The sequence below is a fragment of the Rattus norvegicus genome, chromosome 3, assembly GCF_036323735.1.
Source record: "Rattus norvegicus strain BN/NHsdMcwi chromosome 3, GRCr8, whole genome shotgun sequence".
Taxonomy (NCBI): Eukaryota; Metazoa; Chordata; class Mammalia; order Rodentia; family Muridae; genus Rattus; species Rattus norvegicus.
This window is the reverse complement of record NC_086021.1, coordinates 45708622-45726722: the sequence shown is the minus strand read 5'-3', so window position 1 is coordinate 45726722 and position 18101 is coordinate 45708622. Positions and strand designations below refer to the sequence as shown.

The following is an 18101-nucleotide window of genomic DNA, read 5'->3' as shown; positions in this document are numbered from 1 at the left end:
CTGTCCATAACTTGTACAAGAGATGTAGAAATCATAAGTCATGAGAAACTTTCCACACAACCAAAAGTGATCTTCTGGGTTGAGATACATTTGTTGTGTGTGTTCCATCATGAGGAAGAAAATGAGAGCATTTCCCAAGGGGGTGGGGAGAGAGGAGTGAAGAGAGTAAAGAGAGATTGGAGACAGTGTGTCAAGTCAGGCAATTTGAGAGAGATTTCCCATCTTAAGCATTGCATTTACAGGAAAGATGGTAACCTTTTTCCTCTTCTTACTCAGCCAACTTTTTTGCATAATATGCAATGTCAAAAGAAGAAAAACAAACAAATATAAAGAACATACAAACTAAGTGAACAAACCAAACTGTATTTCGGTGACAGACGGGTTCCTGTGAGAATATACTACTGATAGAGGGCTAAGTCATGTGTAGGATCTCTAAAAGTTTTCTAAAATATCCATGTGTAGCAGGACCTGGTAAAAGTCCTCCAAGAGAGAATGCTTCCTACCTCTAAGTTTGGCTATGATGATGAAGGTTAATTAATGTAATCACAGTATTAGTTAGGTAGTTAAAAAAATAAAATGAAACAGGGCAGGAAACATGTCTCAAACTGTTTCTGAAATAAATGACTGGAGAACAGATGACTCTGGCTTCCCAATCCTTAGAAAGCTAACTGACAGTTTTGGCTGTCAAGATTTGAGAGTATTTTTACATAATGGATCCTAGAATAGTTATTACATGAATTTGTTTGACCACCTTAAAGCACAGTCATAGCAATTACATGCTAATTTTAGTATCAGTGTTCAAATAGTGCCAAGATTATTGGATATTTTAGCAAAATCTTCTGAGACGTTTTAAGGATTGGAGATTTTGTATCTTAGGCTAAAAACAGAAGAACAGTAATCACACATGTAGCATACATAACACAAACACATATACACACCAACCCACACTTAGAGAATATACAGTAAAACACATTTATATGTGTACACACATACAGCATATAAACAATATACACACTCACATTTACACACAATGTACAACACAAACATAACATATACACATCATATAATACACAACACACATGTATACTCATACACAAAGCATATACAACATAATCATATACTCAAAAATAGAGCATATAATACAAAGAATTATAGTCACTCATGTACACATTCACAAGCACACTGAAATTCAAACTAACCAGGAAAACTAACAATATAAAATAAAATTACTTAAACTTAATTTATTATTTTGTAGTTATAGAAAAGAGACATTACTCTCTAATTATCAATTTCTCAAGACTTTTGTGAAATACAAGGAAATGTGAACCTATGGATATGAGCTCTAAATATGACTTGAATACATAATTTTATATTTTCTATGACACCAAAATCTTTCTCATGGCAAGAGAATTTACTTCAAAGTTTAAAGTCCATCACAGATCTCAGAGCATACAAAGGTGCCCAATGTTTGTTAAATAAACATATACCTGTATGCTGGCTCTGTTTGCACACCACCTTGAGGAATGCAAAGACACAGAAAAGCAAACTTCACAAGTAGTGCTATAAAATTTGTTTCTTACAACAAATAAAAGGAAAAGTTTGTTCTTAGCCACATTGTTCATTGTGATAGGCAAAACAAATAAATGACGCATAACACTAGCCCTAAGAAGCATTCTTACCTCATGTCGCACAGGAAGTCTTGGTGACACATTTTACAGATGATAAATAATAGTAGTGGTTTCATAAACACTGTCTTTTGTTGTACATTATAAAACATATCAGTCTCCCCCACAATCTTAATGTACAATCTCTTAAGTGACATGCAATTTACAGACGGTCATGTGGCTCTTATGGAAGGGTCAATCCTTTCTTTCATCCCATTTTAAGTTGAACTTATTGCTAAAGTGCCCTGAAGGAGGATATGAACCTATCTTCCAATGTCTGCAAACTCCACCACCCCATGCTGGGTTTTTACACAACAGTCTGTTTCTTTCTCCATTGTCTTCATTTACTTTTCAGATGTCCCAGTAACCGATCTCTCTACTGTAAAGACAGTATTGACCAAAATGGAAGCAGTCATTGTGAGCATTAGTGAGGCAATCATACTAAATTAACTCCAGGAATACTGTAAATTACTGTAATCTCTATTCATTGTTAGCCTTAAAAGACAAAGATAACCTCTTTTTTGCCAAGATCTTTTTCGTTCACCCCTTTTCGCTTGACCTGACAGATTAGCCTATAATAGTACAGGTTGTTCACGGTCTATTACCCAGCTTAATCTGAAAACAGAGTAATCTATGGATGTGGAAACTACAAAACTGTAGCCCATAGTTCCTCTTTAAAAAGCAATTGTGGGTGAACATCTCTGTATTATATAAATTAAGATCTTTCCTGCACTTGAGAAACTAATGCAATCATTGAAATACTAACACATTTTTACCATTTAAAGGGAATACAAAAAATGATGTTATTATAACAACACCTTGTAAAACTCACAATAGAGTGCTGGGAATTTTATGAAACAGTGATCCATGAAATCAACCATGAATGTCAGTTGTGCTAACTGTATTGTAGTGAGGCTATGAACACTTTAAAGGCAACTATATTTAGAAGATAGTCTTCTATAGAAAAGACGTAAAGGTTCCTACTAAAATTGATGGAAATTTGATAATAGTACTCACTACAGAAACACACACACACACACACACACACACACCTGTTTAATGACAAAATGAAGGCACAGGTCACTGCTATTAGAATGTCACAATGTTCTCTTCTATCCTTTGCTCTCTACGAGAAGCATGTTTGAGAATTTGCAGTGCTTTTTCAAATGAAGCCAAATATTTGCCCTTCAGAACCCCAAAGAAACAAACCAGAACAAAAAATATACAAAAACAAAAAGACTAACAGAAACCATCTTTTATATGGATGAGAATAAGATATTTTTATTTACAACCATCTCAGAGTAGTCACAAAGAAAACTAGAAGACAGATTTCAAATATATTTGGGGACACACTATTTAGGCATGTTAAAACAATGAGAACTTTGCTTTAAGAATTAAATGTTATCTGACAATACTTTTAATTTTGAATGATAGAAAACTAGGTTTTTGTTAAGTTAATACATTCCAAAAGTATTTTTACTAATCTGTTAGCATGTAGACTCGACCCAAGGGAAGGGGGAGCAAGAAATTCTTAGTGTTGGGACATAGTCTAATGGAGTCCTCTGAGAATTCTGAGTACTTGTCAGAAAACTAGAAGTAGACAAGATGCTTGTGACCTTGGTTTCATCAACACAGAATTGTTTTTGGAACAATTCTTTCTTCCCAAGTGTATAGGGTAGGACTTTACTCAGCTGTTGTTATTCGTGTGCCACTGTGGCTTGTCCTTGGTCACTGTATTCAGGTGACTCTTCTCATCCATCATAAATTTTCTGATACTCTGAATAAAGCTAGTTGTTACATGAGACTTTAGGTCTCCCCAGATTTAAACCCACTCAACCAGGTTCATGCTAAAGATCACTGTAGATAAACTATTATGGTCCAAGCCTGCAACACTTCACCCTCTCCAACTACTTAACTGAAGAATGAACCAGCCTCACAGTAATGAAGTTTTGTTCCATGTTCTATTTTGTACAATATATTTTAAAAATGTCTATTTTCTACATTTTTATTTAACATAGTTCTATATAATTAGTATTTTTGTTCAAAAATATTATTTTAAAACTATTTTTAAATGTTACAAAATGTTTTAAATATTTTGTATATTCCCTGTAGTAAATTTTTTGCTTATTTAACCTTGATTAATAATCAAACGCATACTTAAATTAGTTTCACAATAAACTCATCAGTACCTATTACTCAGTTTCAATAATCATCAAAGCCATAACCCCCAGGGTGATATTGTTTATATTTCTCCTTTCCATGATATAAAATATTTCCATGGACAAACAACAATCAATGTTATAATTTTTTGTAGAAATTTTCCTATCAGCATATGCATGAAGATACTAAAAAGTTGTTAATGATATTAAAAGTACATTATTATGTATTCCTAAGAAATATATTCACAAAACAACAAAAATGACTCCTCTTAAATTGAACCACAACAGTTTATTCTGGACCCATTTTGAACGGGCATAGCCCCCACTTTTCCAATGTTTAAGCAGTTTAGTTAAACACAGTTTATAGAACAAAGAAAGTTATATCTCATGGCAAGTCTAAAATGCATTGGTGGGTTTATCAGAGATACAGGCCCAAATATATGGAGGAAGATATTTTTCAGGTTGCTTGACGATTTCTGATGACATTCTTTTGAATTATTGGAAATTGGGGAAGGGGTGTGTTAAGATATTCCTAAAGCTTTTGTCTATTAGCTGCATGCAAAGTGTTAATTCTGATAGGTAGTTGGCAAAGGATGGCTGTTCTGGTTGGTTATGAAACCAGCCCAAGATATGACAATTAGCTTTGGACCCGGAACATCACTATCCCCATACTCACTGCAAGTCTGTCTGTCATTTCTGTAGACACAGGTTCTTTTCAGGAGGCCTTATTTACAATGTCCTCAGGATTGGATCATGATTAACCCTAAGAATAAAATCTCCCAGAGTTCCCTAATGTCGCTACACCTTCTCAGTTGCCCAATTCCACTTCATTTTTCTCATTCCGCTATGATGATACTTTTGAGCTCTTACCTTTTTCTTAGCCTAAGTCTGTCTTATCCTCAGCCACAATAGAGCATTTTGTAAGAAGGATGCTCACCCACTACTACTGTTCATCACAACCTTTTTCTTCAAAAGATTTCACAAGTTGTAATTCTACCTGCATGAACTGATATGGTCTGTCTGCTCCTATGGACTTGAAGCCACTGGGTTAGATAACACAGCCACTTCTCTTTCGAATTTTACTTAGAAACTTCCCCCACATTGCAGGCATGAGATGAACCCTGGAAATAAAAAGTACAGCAATGGCATTATTTCTCTTTCTTCAGAATTCTTTTCTGGACAGACTGGGATGCCAATTTCCCTCGCATTGAATCTGCCTCCATGAGTGGTGCTGGAAGAAAAACCATCTATAAAGATATGAAAACTGGGGCATGGCCTAATGGACTGACCGTGGACCACTTTGAAAGAAGAATAGTCTGGACAGATGCCAGGTTAAAAATCTTTTTCAGTGTTTTCAATTAATTGCTCCAGTCTCTAAACCATGTTATTAAATAGCCTAATACATGGACATAACAAATTAGATGAGTGTTATTTTGTGTGGTTTGCTGTTGATTTGCTTTGGAAAATATTATACATAAATCCATAGGAATACTTAATTTTCATTTGCCTAGCTATATCATAACTATATCACTGGACTCTTTCAGTGCCTTTGCTAAACCATCGATGTACCAACATTTCTCTAGGTCAGATGCTATTTATTCAGCCTTCTATGATGGAACAAACATGATAGAAATTATCCGAGGACATGAATACCTGTCACATCCCTTTGCTGTGTCTTTGTATGGGAGTGAGGTGTACTGGACTGATTGGAGGACCAACACACTGGCCAAAGCCAACAAGTGGACAGGGCAGAATGTCAGTGTGATTCAGAAGACCAGCGCACAGCCATTTGACCTTCAGATTTACCATCCCAGTAGACAGCCACAAGGTAGGTGCTTAGCTAACCATGTCAAAATATTTCTACCTAAACAATGAAAGCATGGACTGCAAAAAAAAACTTGTGTAAGCTAATCGTTTCATGTTTCAGGTAGTGCTAGGTTTCAGTTAAAGAGCTCAAGATATTTCTGCATTGATTATTAATTTTTTCCATCAGTATAATGTAATGTTAGAACTCAAATTTTACACTGTCTTGAAATTTTGAATCACTGATAACATGGCAAGAAAGTGTGGAAAGCTCTCTAAGTTCTTTTACTGTGAGTCTAGGGAGGCAATTTAGCAATTAAGAGCATGCAGTACTCGTGCAGAATTCCCAGGTTCAGTTTTCAGTACCTGTAACTCCAGATTCAGAGGATGTTATGTTTCTTCTGGATTCCACGGGTACTCAATATCAATGGGCACATGTACATACTCACAGATTTGACTAAAGTAAAAGAACTATTTAAAGAACATTTTAAACCTATTGGACATGTTGAACCAATAGCAGAATAAGAAAGAAAACATCAAGAACCCAGAGTAAACATGTAGTCACTAGTTATCATATTGGAATATTACAGGTAGCTGCATGGTAAAGAATGAGCGGTGAGTGGTGTCTCTCTCTCCACTTGTTGGTTCAGCAATAACAATTCTTTAGGTTCTTCTGCTCAGTCCTTGCAAGTGTTTTTTAATCCTGACTCACATTTCTTTTCTTGAATGTCATGGTCTTATCTCATAGCAGCAAGCAGCAGCTTAACCTGTTACACTTCTCCCCCATTATTTGGCCTGTAACCTGTTGGGTTTTCAGTCTAGTACCTGGTCCCTTTTTTATTATTGTAAGAGTTTTACATAAGAGTATGAGGGGCTGGAGAGATGGCTCAGCAGTTAAGAGCACTGACTGCTCTTCCAGAGGCCCTGAGTTCAATTCCCAGCAACCACATGGTGACTCACAACCATCTGTAATGGGATCCGATGCCCTCTTCTGGTGTGTCTGAAGTCAGCGACAGTGAAGTCAGTACCCACATAGATGAAATAAATAAATAAATCTTAAAAAAAAAGTGTGTGATTCTGCTACCTCACCTAAAGAGACTAGTCTTTTTTTTTTCCTTCATGGGTGGTTTTCCCTGGCTGTTCTTTGGTTCACAGGTTAAGCATTATTCTGAATTCACATTCTATTGTCTTGTTCTGATGCTGACTAAAACTGGTGGTTTCTGTGGCTAAGAAACATCCTGTGGCCTCTCTCTGTCTCCAGCACTTGGCCTTTCTTCTCCCTGAGCAATATTGCTTGAACGAGATGTGCTTGTCTGTCCATTTTCTGTGCCGTCCCACCGCAGTCTGAGTGAGGCTAGTTCTTTCGGTCTTCTTTTCATTTCTCAGCCTCACTTCTCTTGTTGACTTTCTTGGCTGGGGCAATTTCAGCTGACACTGTTGGTGCTTTCCAGGCCTGCTTGGCTGTCCCTCACACCGTACACAGTCTGTACACTACTAATACCTTAGAGGAAGTTCAGAGCCTAATCATTTTCCACTTAAAGGGTATTTTGTAATATGCTGACCTAATTGTTTTTCACCTCAAAAGTATTTAGTAATATGATAAATTTAAATAAATCTTAGTGAGCAGGAAATCATGATTCTGACCATCAGAATGTCATTGGTATAATAAAGAAGTCATCTCTAAGAACTTCCTTCAATATAAGGATCAGAATAGAGTGTGCATGAAATGTATTCACATGATAAAATTTATACAGTTTAAATAGCTACAAAAATATTACATAGCTTCATTTTTGTCTCCATAAGTATGTTTTGTAGGGATTGTATCTTTAGGTTTAGAGCTATTAAATGGATGATGATGAGCTTTCTTAAATTCACTGAATGGTAAAAATTATATTGTGACAATTTTTTATATATGGAAGAGGAGTAGTGATTTAGTTGGTTTGAGAAAAGTGTTTTAAGCAGGTTTATTTAAATGAAAACGGTTTACATGTGACTTCTCTAAGTTCCGTACAATGGAGAATGTTTGGTCAGTTGAGTTTAAAAGTAGTCTCTCAGGACTCGAGGAAATAGAGTTTTTACTTACACCTAGTGAGTATCAATTTGCTGTTTCCTAAATGAAATTCCGTTCATTTTGAGTGATCAGAATATGTTTTACAGACCCCTTACTCCACTGGTGAGGATCACAGAGTACCCAGTAATCATTATCTGCCCTATTCAGTGAAACAACACTTCACCATCTGCGGAAGAAGATCCAGGATATGACCACTACGTTACTATTGTCAAGTAGAGAATTAACAATGATGTGCTGACAGAGGCTAGCATTATCACAAGCATAAACAAGAATCTCATTTCTTGTGAATAATCTTATGACGATCACAGTAGGATGTTAAATTTCAAAACGTGACAAAACACACTTTCTGTTAGAACAATGGAAACCACATGTCCCCATTGAAGAACTGAAGATTGCAGACACCTTGAGCTTCCAAGTATTTTCAAGTCAGAATTCATACAAGCACTGACACCAAGTTTCTTTACAAGCCAGCGCTTGTTATTTTTGCAAATTTCCAGCTCAGGTACTAGGCTCAGACATTTTGAAACCTATTTGAGTTTCTTTTTACTCGATGATTCTTCACTGTTATGTGAGAGTGGGGAGAAATAAACCAAAAGTTGCTTGGCATGCTGCCTCACCCCTGTAATTCGAGCACTTGAAAGGCTAAGACAGGAGAAGCATGAGCTTAAGACCTGTACAGACTGTGTAAGGCATTTTTTCACCATAAACAACACCACCAAAGATATAAAACATGATGGAGCAATAGTGAATATCTTAAGTCTAACTAATATGCTATGTATATATTATTAAACATTATTAGCATATTATCTATACTCTCTGTGCATCTTTTCATTTGTCAGCCATAGATGATAATGTGCACATTAGAAGATTTAGTAAACATTTTAGCATTTACCTGAGGTAGTACAAAAAATTAAAATAATGTTTATGCATGAGTACATACTTGAATAATTACATATTGTATATTATTATATTTACATAACATAACATTATAAATTATATATATGTATATATATGTATATATATGTATATATATATATATATATATACACACACACACATATAAAGACATAGGAGAGGAGGCTGACTTACTTCTTTGTATTGCTATACATGATTTTACGGAAGCTGAGAAGTCTGTCTCAAGGAAGGCTAAAGGTGTAACTCAGATAAGACTCAAAATTTAAAGACCAAGAACAATAAAGAGACAATGGCCCAAATTCTAATTCCAGGCGAGTGGTTCTCAAGTCCAAGAGCTTGGAGCATAACTGGTGGGTAGCAGGGGAGGAGGGCTGAGCCAATACGAATAAGAAATGGATTTGACCTTACTCTACTTCTTTGTGTTTCTAAAGTCCTTATGGACTTGTTGGGGGTCTCATTAATTGGTGAAGCAGAATTTTAAATTCATTATACTCTTTCAAATGCTAATGATTTCACAATGTTTACTCAATATACTGATTTTAATTTCAGTGTATATGGAAACATGCATCAAAATATTCTTCTATCTAGACATTCTATACCTAGTCAAGTTAATACATAAATTTTCTTTTTTTTTTAGTATGTAATAGAATTTATTAAGGCCTGGGGAGAGGAATAGAGGAGTGAGTAGAGACAGAGAAAGGGAGAGGAGAGAGAGAGAGAGAGAGAAAGAGAGAGAGAGAGAGAGAGAGAGAGAGAGAGAGAGAGAGAGAGAGAGAGAGAAGGGTGGCCAGGAACAGGCTGGCCAGGAACATGTTGATACACAAATTTCTAGCAATGAGTTAGCAATATAAGTCAAGAGATGGCTCGTGTAATAATATGTATGAGATCTACTTAGCAAGTTAGGATCAGCCAGTATTCCATAGTTTTATTAAATATAGTTTAGAGAATAATCTGGAAAAAATTAAAAAGTAGTTAAAAAGATTTGGGGATGGATTTAGAATTTTCAATGAGTCGATTATTAGGTGAAATCAAGAAGCTGGATGAGATTACTAATGAATATTCCAGGCAATGAGTGGGAGACAAGCATAGAGTCTTGGAAAAAGCCAAAAGTGGCACACAAGGTAATGTGTTCAGCCCAAGGCTGGGAGGTAGGACCGTATACTAAACTAATGGGGAATATTGTGAGGAGTTTCCTTATAGATGAAAACCCATCACATTAAACAAGCTTATAAGCATTTTCCCCATAGAAATGCTGTCATCCTCTACCTGTCATGAATTTTCCAAAAGGTTGGAGTGGGGGATGGTCTGAACCCGAATAAACTAGAATATTTGGAAAGGGTGGGTATTGTGATGGTCATGCCTTCTAGTTTGGAATCAAATGCTAATAATTGTTTCCTGATTTGAGTCTTTTTAACCCTTATAGCGATTACTCTTCACCAATTGTGGTAAATTTATATTTAAAAATAAAATTGCCATTAAACAAGTTTTTAGAAATGTTGCTTAGAAAGTTCTTAGAATATTTCGTAACTTCCATAGTCTTAATATATTCTTTTTGGAAAGTTAGTCTTTTTGTCTTTTGAGTTTTTGTTTGTTTTGATTTTTGAGAGGGCTACTTATTCTGCAGTGGATACAGCCATCAGCTCTCAATGGCTGCTGAGGTGCTGAGGTTACAGAAGTGAGCCATCATGCTCAGGTGTTTGGGGAGTTCAGCTTGGGGTATTATTATTTACGTTGTTAAACCACTATGTTTTACAAAAAGATATGCAAGCTGTTTGTCAAAAGTCTCCGCAATATCAAATGTTTCCAACTGTGTCAGGAAAATATTTCTATAGAAACTTTTTCTTGATAATATTAATAAAATCATTCTTATACATCTAATAGTTACAAATCAATATGTTGATTTTTAGAAGAACAAATAAATGACACAAAAGCAATGTCTCCTTTCTCCTGTAAGGATTTTGACTTAGGCTAATATAAGAATGGTTTTAATGAAAGTTATAATTATCATTGTGCTCAGAATTGTGAGTTTTGCTAGTCAATGAAACAAAAAAGTAGGAACAGTACTGACACCTATCATATATGCCTTAGTATCAATTAAAAAGGGCACCTTTCCTTAAAATGCTATAAATAACAATCAATATATTTTCCTGTTAAAACATTTACTGAAATAATTTAAGTTTTGTAAAACTCATCATAAATGAATAACAAGGCTATAATGATGCATTAACAATTAATTATGTTTTATTAGTATCTTCTAGATAAAAATAATAGGATGGCTTTGAAGTTTTCATTTTTGCTAAGGAGAAATAGCCAATAATTAAATACAGTTTTCATGAACTATGAATCTCTCTAATAATACTGTTTCTCTTACCATGTACCTTGGTCTTCTGTGGCTATGTGAAAAACTGCCATCTTCCATGCTCTTTTACTCTCGATGATTTCGCCTCACCTGCAGTCTTTATGTGCTTTTGGAGATTTAATTCACTTTCCAAGTCTTTAGATTACTGTCATACCTAATCGTGTATCACAAACACTTGAGAGTTAGTAGTGGATTCATAGATGCTTACAGCTAATATAATCATGAATGCCATAAACTTTTAAGGAAAACAATATGTCAGTATACAAAAAGCATAGTTCCAATCAGCTCATCACATGGAGCTCAGAATGGAAATTAGCCCTTTCCTTAGCTCAATTCAGCCTTGTTTGTTAATAATTTTTATTTGACCTTAGCCCGTCTCTTCTTTTCTTTACCTGCTAAGTTATGGAATGTGTCTGGCTACAACGGAGTGTTTAACACACAGGACCCTAGGCTCAATATCATAAGTAAATTCATAGAATTCTGAGGATCCAGAGTATCCCAGACTCCATTCCTAATACAATAACAAATAAATACAAAGAGGTATGTGAATTCATAGACAGTTGAGCATACTAACACGCTTGGTCAGTCCCCAGTAAAATAACAAACAAATAAACTCATGGAGAGAGGACAGGGCAGGCAAATCTCTATGAATTCAAGGCCTACCTTGTCTACCTAATGAGTTCCGAGACAGCCAGAGCTACACAGTGAGATCGTATCTCTGGGAGAAAAAATAAAAAAAAAATAAAAAAAATAAAAAAAACATCAACTCCCCCAAAAACAAAGACTACAAAAAGAAAAAGAAAATTAGCAGAACTTAGGGAAGCCTAAGGGCAGGCAACAAATAATTATGTAAAGCAGTAAAAGAAAAAAGAAATAAGGCTTCAATGCTCAAATGTATTATTTGGAAGACTGATGTTATTTTATAACAAAATTTAGCATAGTATTCATAATAAAGAACAGAAGGGTGGAAAGAAGGAATTGGTGGTCCAGTTAGAGGAGTCCCAAGAGAAGTAATTTACTGAGACGGTGTGAGGGTACAGTGGGGACCCATGTAAACCCTTCCAACCTGGCGGGTGTATATTTTAGAAAGCCAGCCAAGGCTAGCCTGTGGAGTTGAGGCGTTAAGAGATTACTAAAGTAACCCCAATCAAAGGTCCAGGAGATGGAGCGCATCTTCACCAAGCACAACATGATCCCAGTTTCACTAATTCCTGCACTAGCCCTGAAGACTGAGCATAATGCTTGCTGGCGCAAAGATGTTGTCTTTTCAGCCGCGTTTCCCAGCCACTCTGTATTTGGAACAACCACAAGCTTAGTCAGTGAACTGCGTGAATGAGGGCAGACACCACAGGCACCTCTAAGGTTCTTTGACAACGTGGGATTCAGAGAGGGGAACCTTGGTGCCTGTGGCAGTCCATAGTGCAGCGGTCAGCTTTTTCTCTCTTGGATACAACGGAAGTGTTTTGGGTGGGGTTGGGGTGTCACAACCTCTGTATTGATAATAGATTTTCTAACAGCACTTGACAGAAAAGAGTTAATTATTTTCTATCAAAGGCTAACAAAACATTTCTAAGTGAGAAATATTGGAAAGTTTTGTGGAACAAGAAGCTCCGGTTAAGGTCAATAAACTCTTTCTGCCCTGGCAAAGTAGCCATGGGTAAGATGTAATCAACGTGCTCCTCTATGAGGTCATCTAAGTTTACAAAAACTTTCCATAGACTGGACTTCCATTTGCGTCACCATCTGTTAATCCTCACCTTATGTTACAAAAGGAGGGCTGTGAACCACATTCTTCACCTGATTCACTAGAATAAAATATCTATGCTTGCTATTTACTGAGGGGGAAAAAAACTTTTAAAAGACTTAGCAGTATTATTTCAAAGAGGAATGAGATTAAAATGAAAGGCAAACTTTCTTTGTGAATTTTCCAAGCTGTGAAGCAGAAAATATTGTGAATTATACAGTATAGCGTTACCACTAATATAGACACTGGGCTATAAAATCAGTGTGAGTTCTTATTCTATGTTCATAGAATTTTAATATGTTTGATTTTTTTAAAAGGGAGTTTATAATTGTAGCATGCTGAGAAGAGTGAAAACTATTCTGGACTAAAAATTAAAAAAATAAGAGTAAAATCAAGTACCTAGCCTGGGACTGTTAAAGAATCTGCTTTTAATTGCTCTAAGTGGGGTCATTTGCTTTTTAATATGTTTTAAAAACTTACTATTTTTCCTTTCTTCGCTTCACATTTGTTCATTATTTTTCTATGTATTTTTCATCTTTCTTTTTTTCTTTCTTTCTCTCTTTCTTTCTTCCATTTTTATGCAAGTGTGGGAGGTTTTGAGTTTTCTCTTTCTTCTTGTAGCTACTGGACACCCTCCCTCTAGGTGGCTCGAACACTCACATTGCTTCTTCCTTTAGGGCCTTCTCTTCTGCAGCACTAGTCTTTGTCTTCCGCTTGTGTGGCATGCTTCTCTTAATCTAGCAATCTCTTTGGAATTCTGAGTAATGTAAATTCAGTTAAAGGCTGCGATCCTGAGTCCTGGAGAGGCTTAGAGAAGGAGTCTCCAGGCCCACAGTTTCTGTGGGTTTCTGTCATATACTTTAGTTGTTGGGTTTTGTTAGCAGGTGGTTTGTTTCAGAAATTCTTATTTCTCTCTTTAAAAAAGATTTATTGTACAGAAGAAGTCGTGCTTTGCTTTTATGATCTTCATGTGGGAAGTATGACAACTGCCAAATATATATCGAATATACAGCTAATTTCTCATATATGGATTATGTAATTCTCTATATTAATTATGTATTCTCGTGTTTTAATCTTTGTGTTTTAAAATGCACTAATGCAATCTACTGGAGGACAGCAAGAAAAAAGTCAAATTTTGATAGTTCTTCCTGGTTCATATGAAACCAGCATATCAACAACAACAAAATAATATAAACTCAATTGAATGCAAAAAGTCTCCGCAGAAATAGATAGTACAAACCTCGACATTTTGTCTCCATTTGATGAAGGGCACTGGCTGATAAGTGTAATACAAAACTGTGAAGAGTTATCGGTGGGGGCATTCTGAGGCTCGTCTATTCATACACTTGTGCCAAGAAAAACATGCCCATTTCCTCTAGGGATTTGAAAGGTACCTCTCACAGGACAGGCTGTAGAGAAAGGTCAAAAATTCTTCCCTAGGTTTTATGACATGCCTCAGGAAAGAAGTGTGCAGAGACGGTCAGAGAGACCTCTGTATGTTTTTCCTTTTCAATATACTACAATACACGGTTCTGTATTATAGAATATTATATTCTATGGTGTGTATTGTACCCTGTCTACCCAGAACAATAAATCCACCAGATAGAAAGGTGCTACTCTTTAGTTGAAAGGTAAAAACCAGGGAGGTAAGAAGTCAGAACTCTTCCCACCTTCAATTTAGTAGCCGAGTTGTGAAGCCTTTATTCTATTAACATCAATCAATAAATAATTGTAATGAAAATTATAAATATCCACAGTAAATAAACCGATAAGCTCTATTCAAATAAGGTAGTAGTTATTGTTCAATTGAAATAAAAACTTTGGGGGCAGAAGAGATAACTTCTCTTGATGGGACTGGTGATCTGAATTTGATCCACAGGCATGATATGGTAAAATGGGAACACCATTTTCTGAAAATTGGTCTCTGATTTCCATATTCATGGCATGCCAACACATGCACAGGCACACTCACACACACAAAGTATGAAATGAAAATCTCATCTCGAGTCATAATAGAGAGACAAGGGAAATAATTCAGTGCTAGGTTTGTTCCACTGCTACTGAGAGTTGGCCTGAAGAGAGGGGTGACGTTTATTAGAGCGGTAGTTCCCAGGCCCAGTCGGTAGTGGGGTGGATCACACCAGAATACAGAATGTGGGGCAGGTTAGGAACATGGAGACATCCATCAGAACTCCCAGCATCTATGACAAGATCTACCTGAGTTTGTCTCATGTTAGTACAGCAATGGTTTCTGATAATTTCCCTCCCTAATTCTTAAAATGTCTCTGCATCTGTGATAACAAGGAAAATGAAGGAAATTCTCTTAGCTGTGAACTTAAGGGGCTGGAAGGATTTTGGGGGATACAAGGACTCTGCACAGCTGCCTGCTATTCATATAATAATTCTGTAGGCTCAATGAGGAAAACTGAACCTTGAATCATGAAGTGGATAAAGCTCAGAGGATCCCCGGCATTCTAGTTTCTCACTGTTGCTCTATTTCACTGTCGTTGGCAGCTCCCAATCCTTGTGCAGCCAATGAAGGGAGAGGCCCCTGCTCTCACCTGTGTCTCATCAATCATAACAGGAGCGCAGCCTGTGCCTGCCCCCACCTAATGAAGCTCTCCTCCGACAAGAAAACCTGCTATGGTAAGTTTCCCAAAGTTCCTAGCCAAATAGGAATGGATTTTTTTTCAGATTCCACAGCATTCATATTTCACTCAGAGTGAAGAGATTTTAAATGCCTTTAAGGACTCAGCTATTTCTGGAGAAAGTGACAATCCTTCAAAATGTGGTATATTTGCTGTTTGTTGCCGTATTCATTTTTTCTGCTACATTTTATTTGATGAGTTACGGACATTTATCTCTGCAAAACAGATGAGGGAGTATAAGTTCACTGCCCAGGAAGTGATGACTTAGGTAACCTGCACAGTAGGAGTTACTCACCAGCTTTAATCTGTTCATTTAGCAGGGGACTGTCAATCTGAAGGGAAAAACAGAAATACACACACACACACACATAATATACATATATATTTAATATATATATATCTTGAAAATTTTATTCTAAAGACAAGTAAACAAAAATATTTAAAATACTTAAACTAAATAACGTGTATTAATTAAAATAAATATTTTATTAACATTTTTGTTAAAGTCATTACTTAATCTATAGGGCAGAAAACAGAATCATTGATCAGAGATTAAGCTAAGAAGCTAATACTAGTGCCTTTAATTCTATGTAGGGAAAGATAAGACTCCTCTGATCCAGATTCTTGTTCAGGACAATTAATAATTTATAGAGGGACTCAGAAGGCCATTAAGCAACAATTATTAAAAAAAAAGGTACTAGAGAGTACAAACATTAGGAATGGGGAGCCGCAAGTTCTAGCAAGCCAGAGAGCCATGCTGGGGACATTGGTGTGTCTTTCATCAGCTCAGGTAGATGGGAGGGGAGTGTGTCACCTTTTGCCATAAGGAAGTTATGTAACAAGTTCTACCTCTGTGGCATGGGTATACAAATATTACAGACTTGAAGAGGTGCAACATTCCCTGTGCCCACTTTCCTTAATATTGCCTGTAACAGGTCTAGCCCCATAGAAAAATGGCGAAGCACCCATGACCTAGTGGAGAATGTAGGGGACACAGCATGCTAGTGATTTTAAAGATCCCGGTAAAGAATCCAGGAGTAGCTTTGTCAGATAGTCTGTCTCCCTACATATGAAGACGACTATTGTACAAGACAGTTTGTCATGTCAGACTCTGGCAGAACCTCTCTGGAGACACCCATATCTGGTTTCTGTCAGCAAGCACTTCTTGGCATACACATGTAGAAGAGGATGACCTTGTCAGACCTCAATGGGAAGAGAGGCCCTTGGTCCTGGAAAGACTCCATACCCCAGTATAGAGAATTGCCAGGGTGGGGAGGAGGGAGTAGGTGGGTGGGGGAGCACCTTCATAACAGCAGGAGGAGGGAGGATGGGATAAAGGGTTTCCAGAGGAGAAACCTGTAAAGGGGAGAGCATTTGAAATGTAAATAAATAAAATATCCAATTTAAAAAAAGATAGTTCGTCATGGACACTGATGACAGATTAGTGCCTTTCGCAAAATAACCAATGACATCAAAAATTCTAGAATAACTATAACTCCTATTTCCCAAACCATACAAGAATACCTGACAACAAATTTACAATGAAAACTGGAGATTACCTGTGCCCTAATATTGACAGGAAATACATAAATTGGTTTTTAGAAAAGTACTGCTTCATTTTATTTTATTCAGTGACTATTTTAGTGAATTATATTCTTAGGTGCTTTAAAACTGATAAGAGATAATATTATTTTAATTATATACCAATATAAAGTATGGTTGCTGAGACTGTATACCAGAAAGTTCTGGTTTTGTTTTTTTGTTTCCTGTTTTTGTTGGTTTTTGAGACAGGTTCTCACTGTATAGTCAGGGAAGGCCTGGAACTGAGAGATCTGCGTATATCGCCTGACCTGGCTTTAGTTAGCAATGCTTTGATGCTGAGATAGAATTAGATGCTAAGACTTTCAGGATATTTCAAATTAAATGATACCACTTAAAGGTTTTTTAACTTGCTTTATATCTGTTTGTTATGAGTACCTTTAAGATCTACACGTTTTGTCCATCATATTTTAAATTTTTGGTGTTAAAATTTAAGTCATTTCAAGTTGTGACTTTAGAATTTCTAGACTGCCTCACATTTTGCCAACAATATAAGAAAAATGATCACTTTAATTTCTTTTTCTAGAAATGAAAAAATTTCTTCTTTATGCAAGACGTTCTGAGATCCGAGGGGTGGACATCGACAATCCATATGCGAACTTCATCACAGCCTTCACTGTCCCCGATATCGATGACGTTGCTGTAATAGACTTCGATGCCTCTGAAGAACGTTTGTACTGGACAGACATCAAGACACAAACCATTACACGGGCTTTCATTAATGGGACAGGGCTAGAGACAGTGATTTCAAGAGGTAAAGGACTTGAGTGTTTGTCATGACACTTATAGGAAACTGTTTCTTTTGCATTCTTCCTACACTTTTAAACTCAGTTGAAAGTTGTAATGGGATATTCAATGAACCAAGAGTGTACTCCATCTCTCCAAAAGTTGAGAGCTACAGTTAAATCAAATGGCAGGTTGAGAACCGGAAATTTAGATCCATTGAAAGGAAAAACTGCAGAGCAAATTAAAAATTTTAATGTCTAAAACATATTAAAAGGCTTTGATTTTCTGCCATGAAACACTACTCACATAGAGACAGCATAGGACTCCCCCAGTCCTCTAAATTAAGCTGTGTGTCTAAACCTTACTTTAAACATTGCACAGGGAAATATTCGAGAAGTTTTCTGCATAAGCTC

General features: G+C 36.3%; 1 protein-coding gene across 6 annotated transcripts in view; it reads left to right on the top strand.

Moving 5' to 3' along the window:
- The window catches only part of Lrp1b (LDL receptor related protein 1B), a 2121147-nt gene that overhangs the window by 1398425 nt on the left and 704621 nt on the right, over nt 1–18101 (top strand). For all 6 annotated transcript variants that reach the window (XR_010064783.1, XM_063284873.1, XM_063284870.1 and 3 more), the window contains 4 exons: nt 4990–5154; nt 5407–5651; nt 15230–15361; nt 17489–17716. Coding sequence is in view for 5 of the 6 variants with exons in the window: in XM_063284873.1 (XP_063140943.1) it covers nt 4990–5154; nt 5407–5651; nt 15230–15361; nt 17489–17716 (770 nt within the window). In the remaining variant the exon portion in view is untranslated. The remainder of the gene's footprint in view (nt 1–4989; nt 5155–5406; nt 5652–15229; nt 15362–17488; nt 17717–18101) is intronic.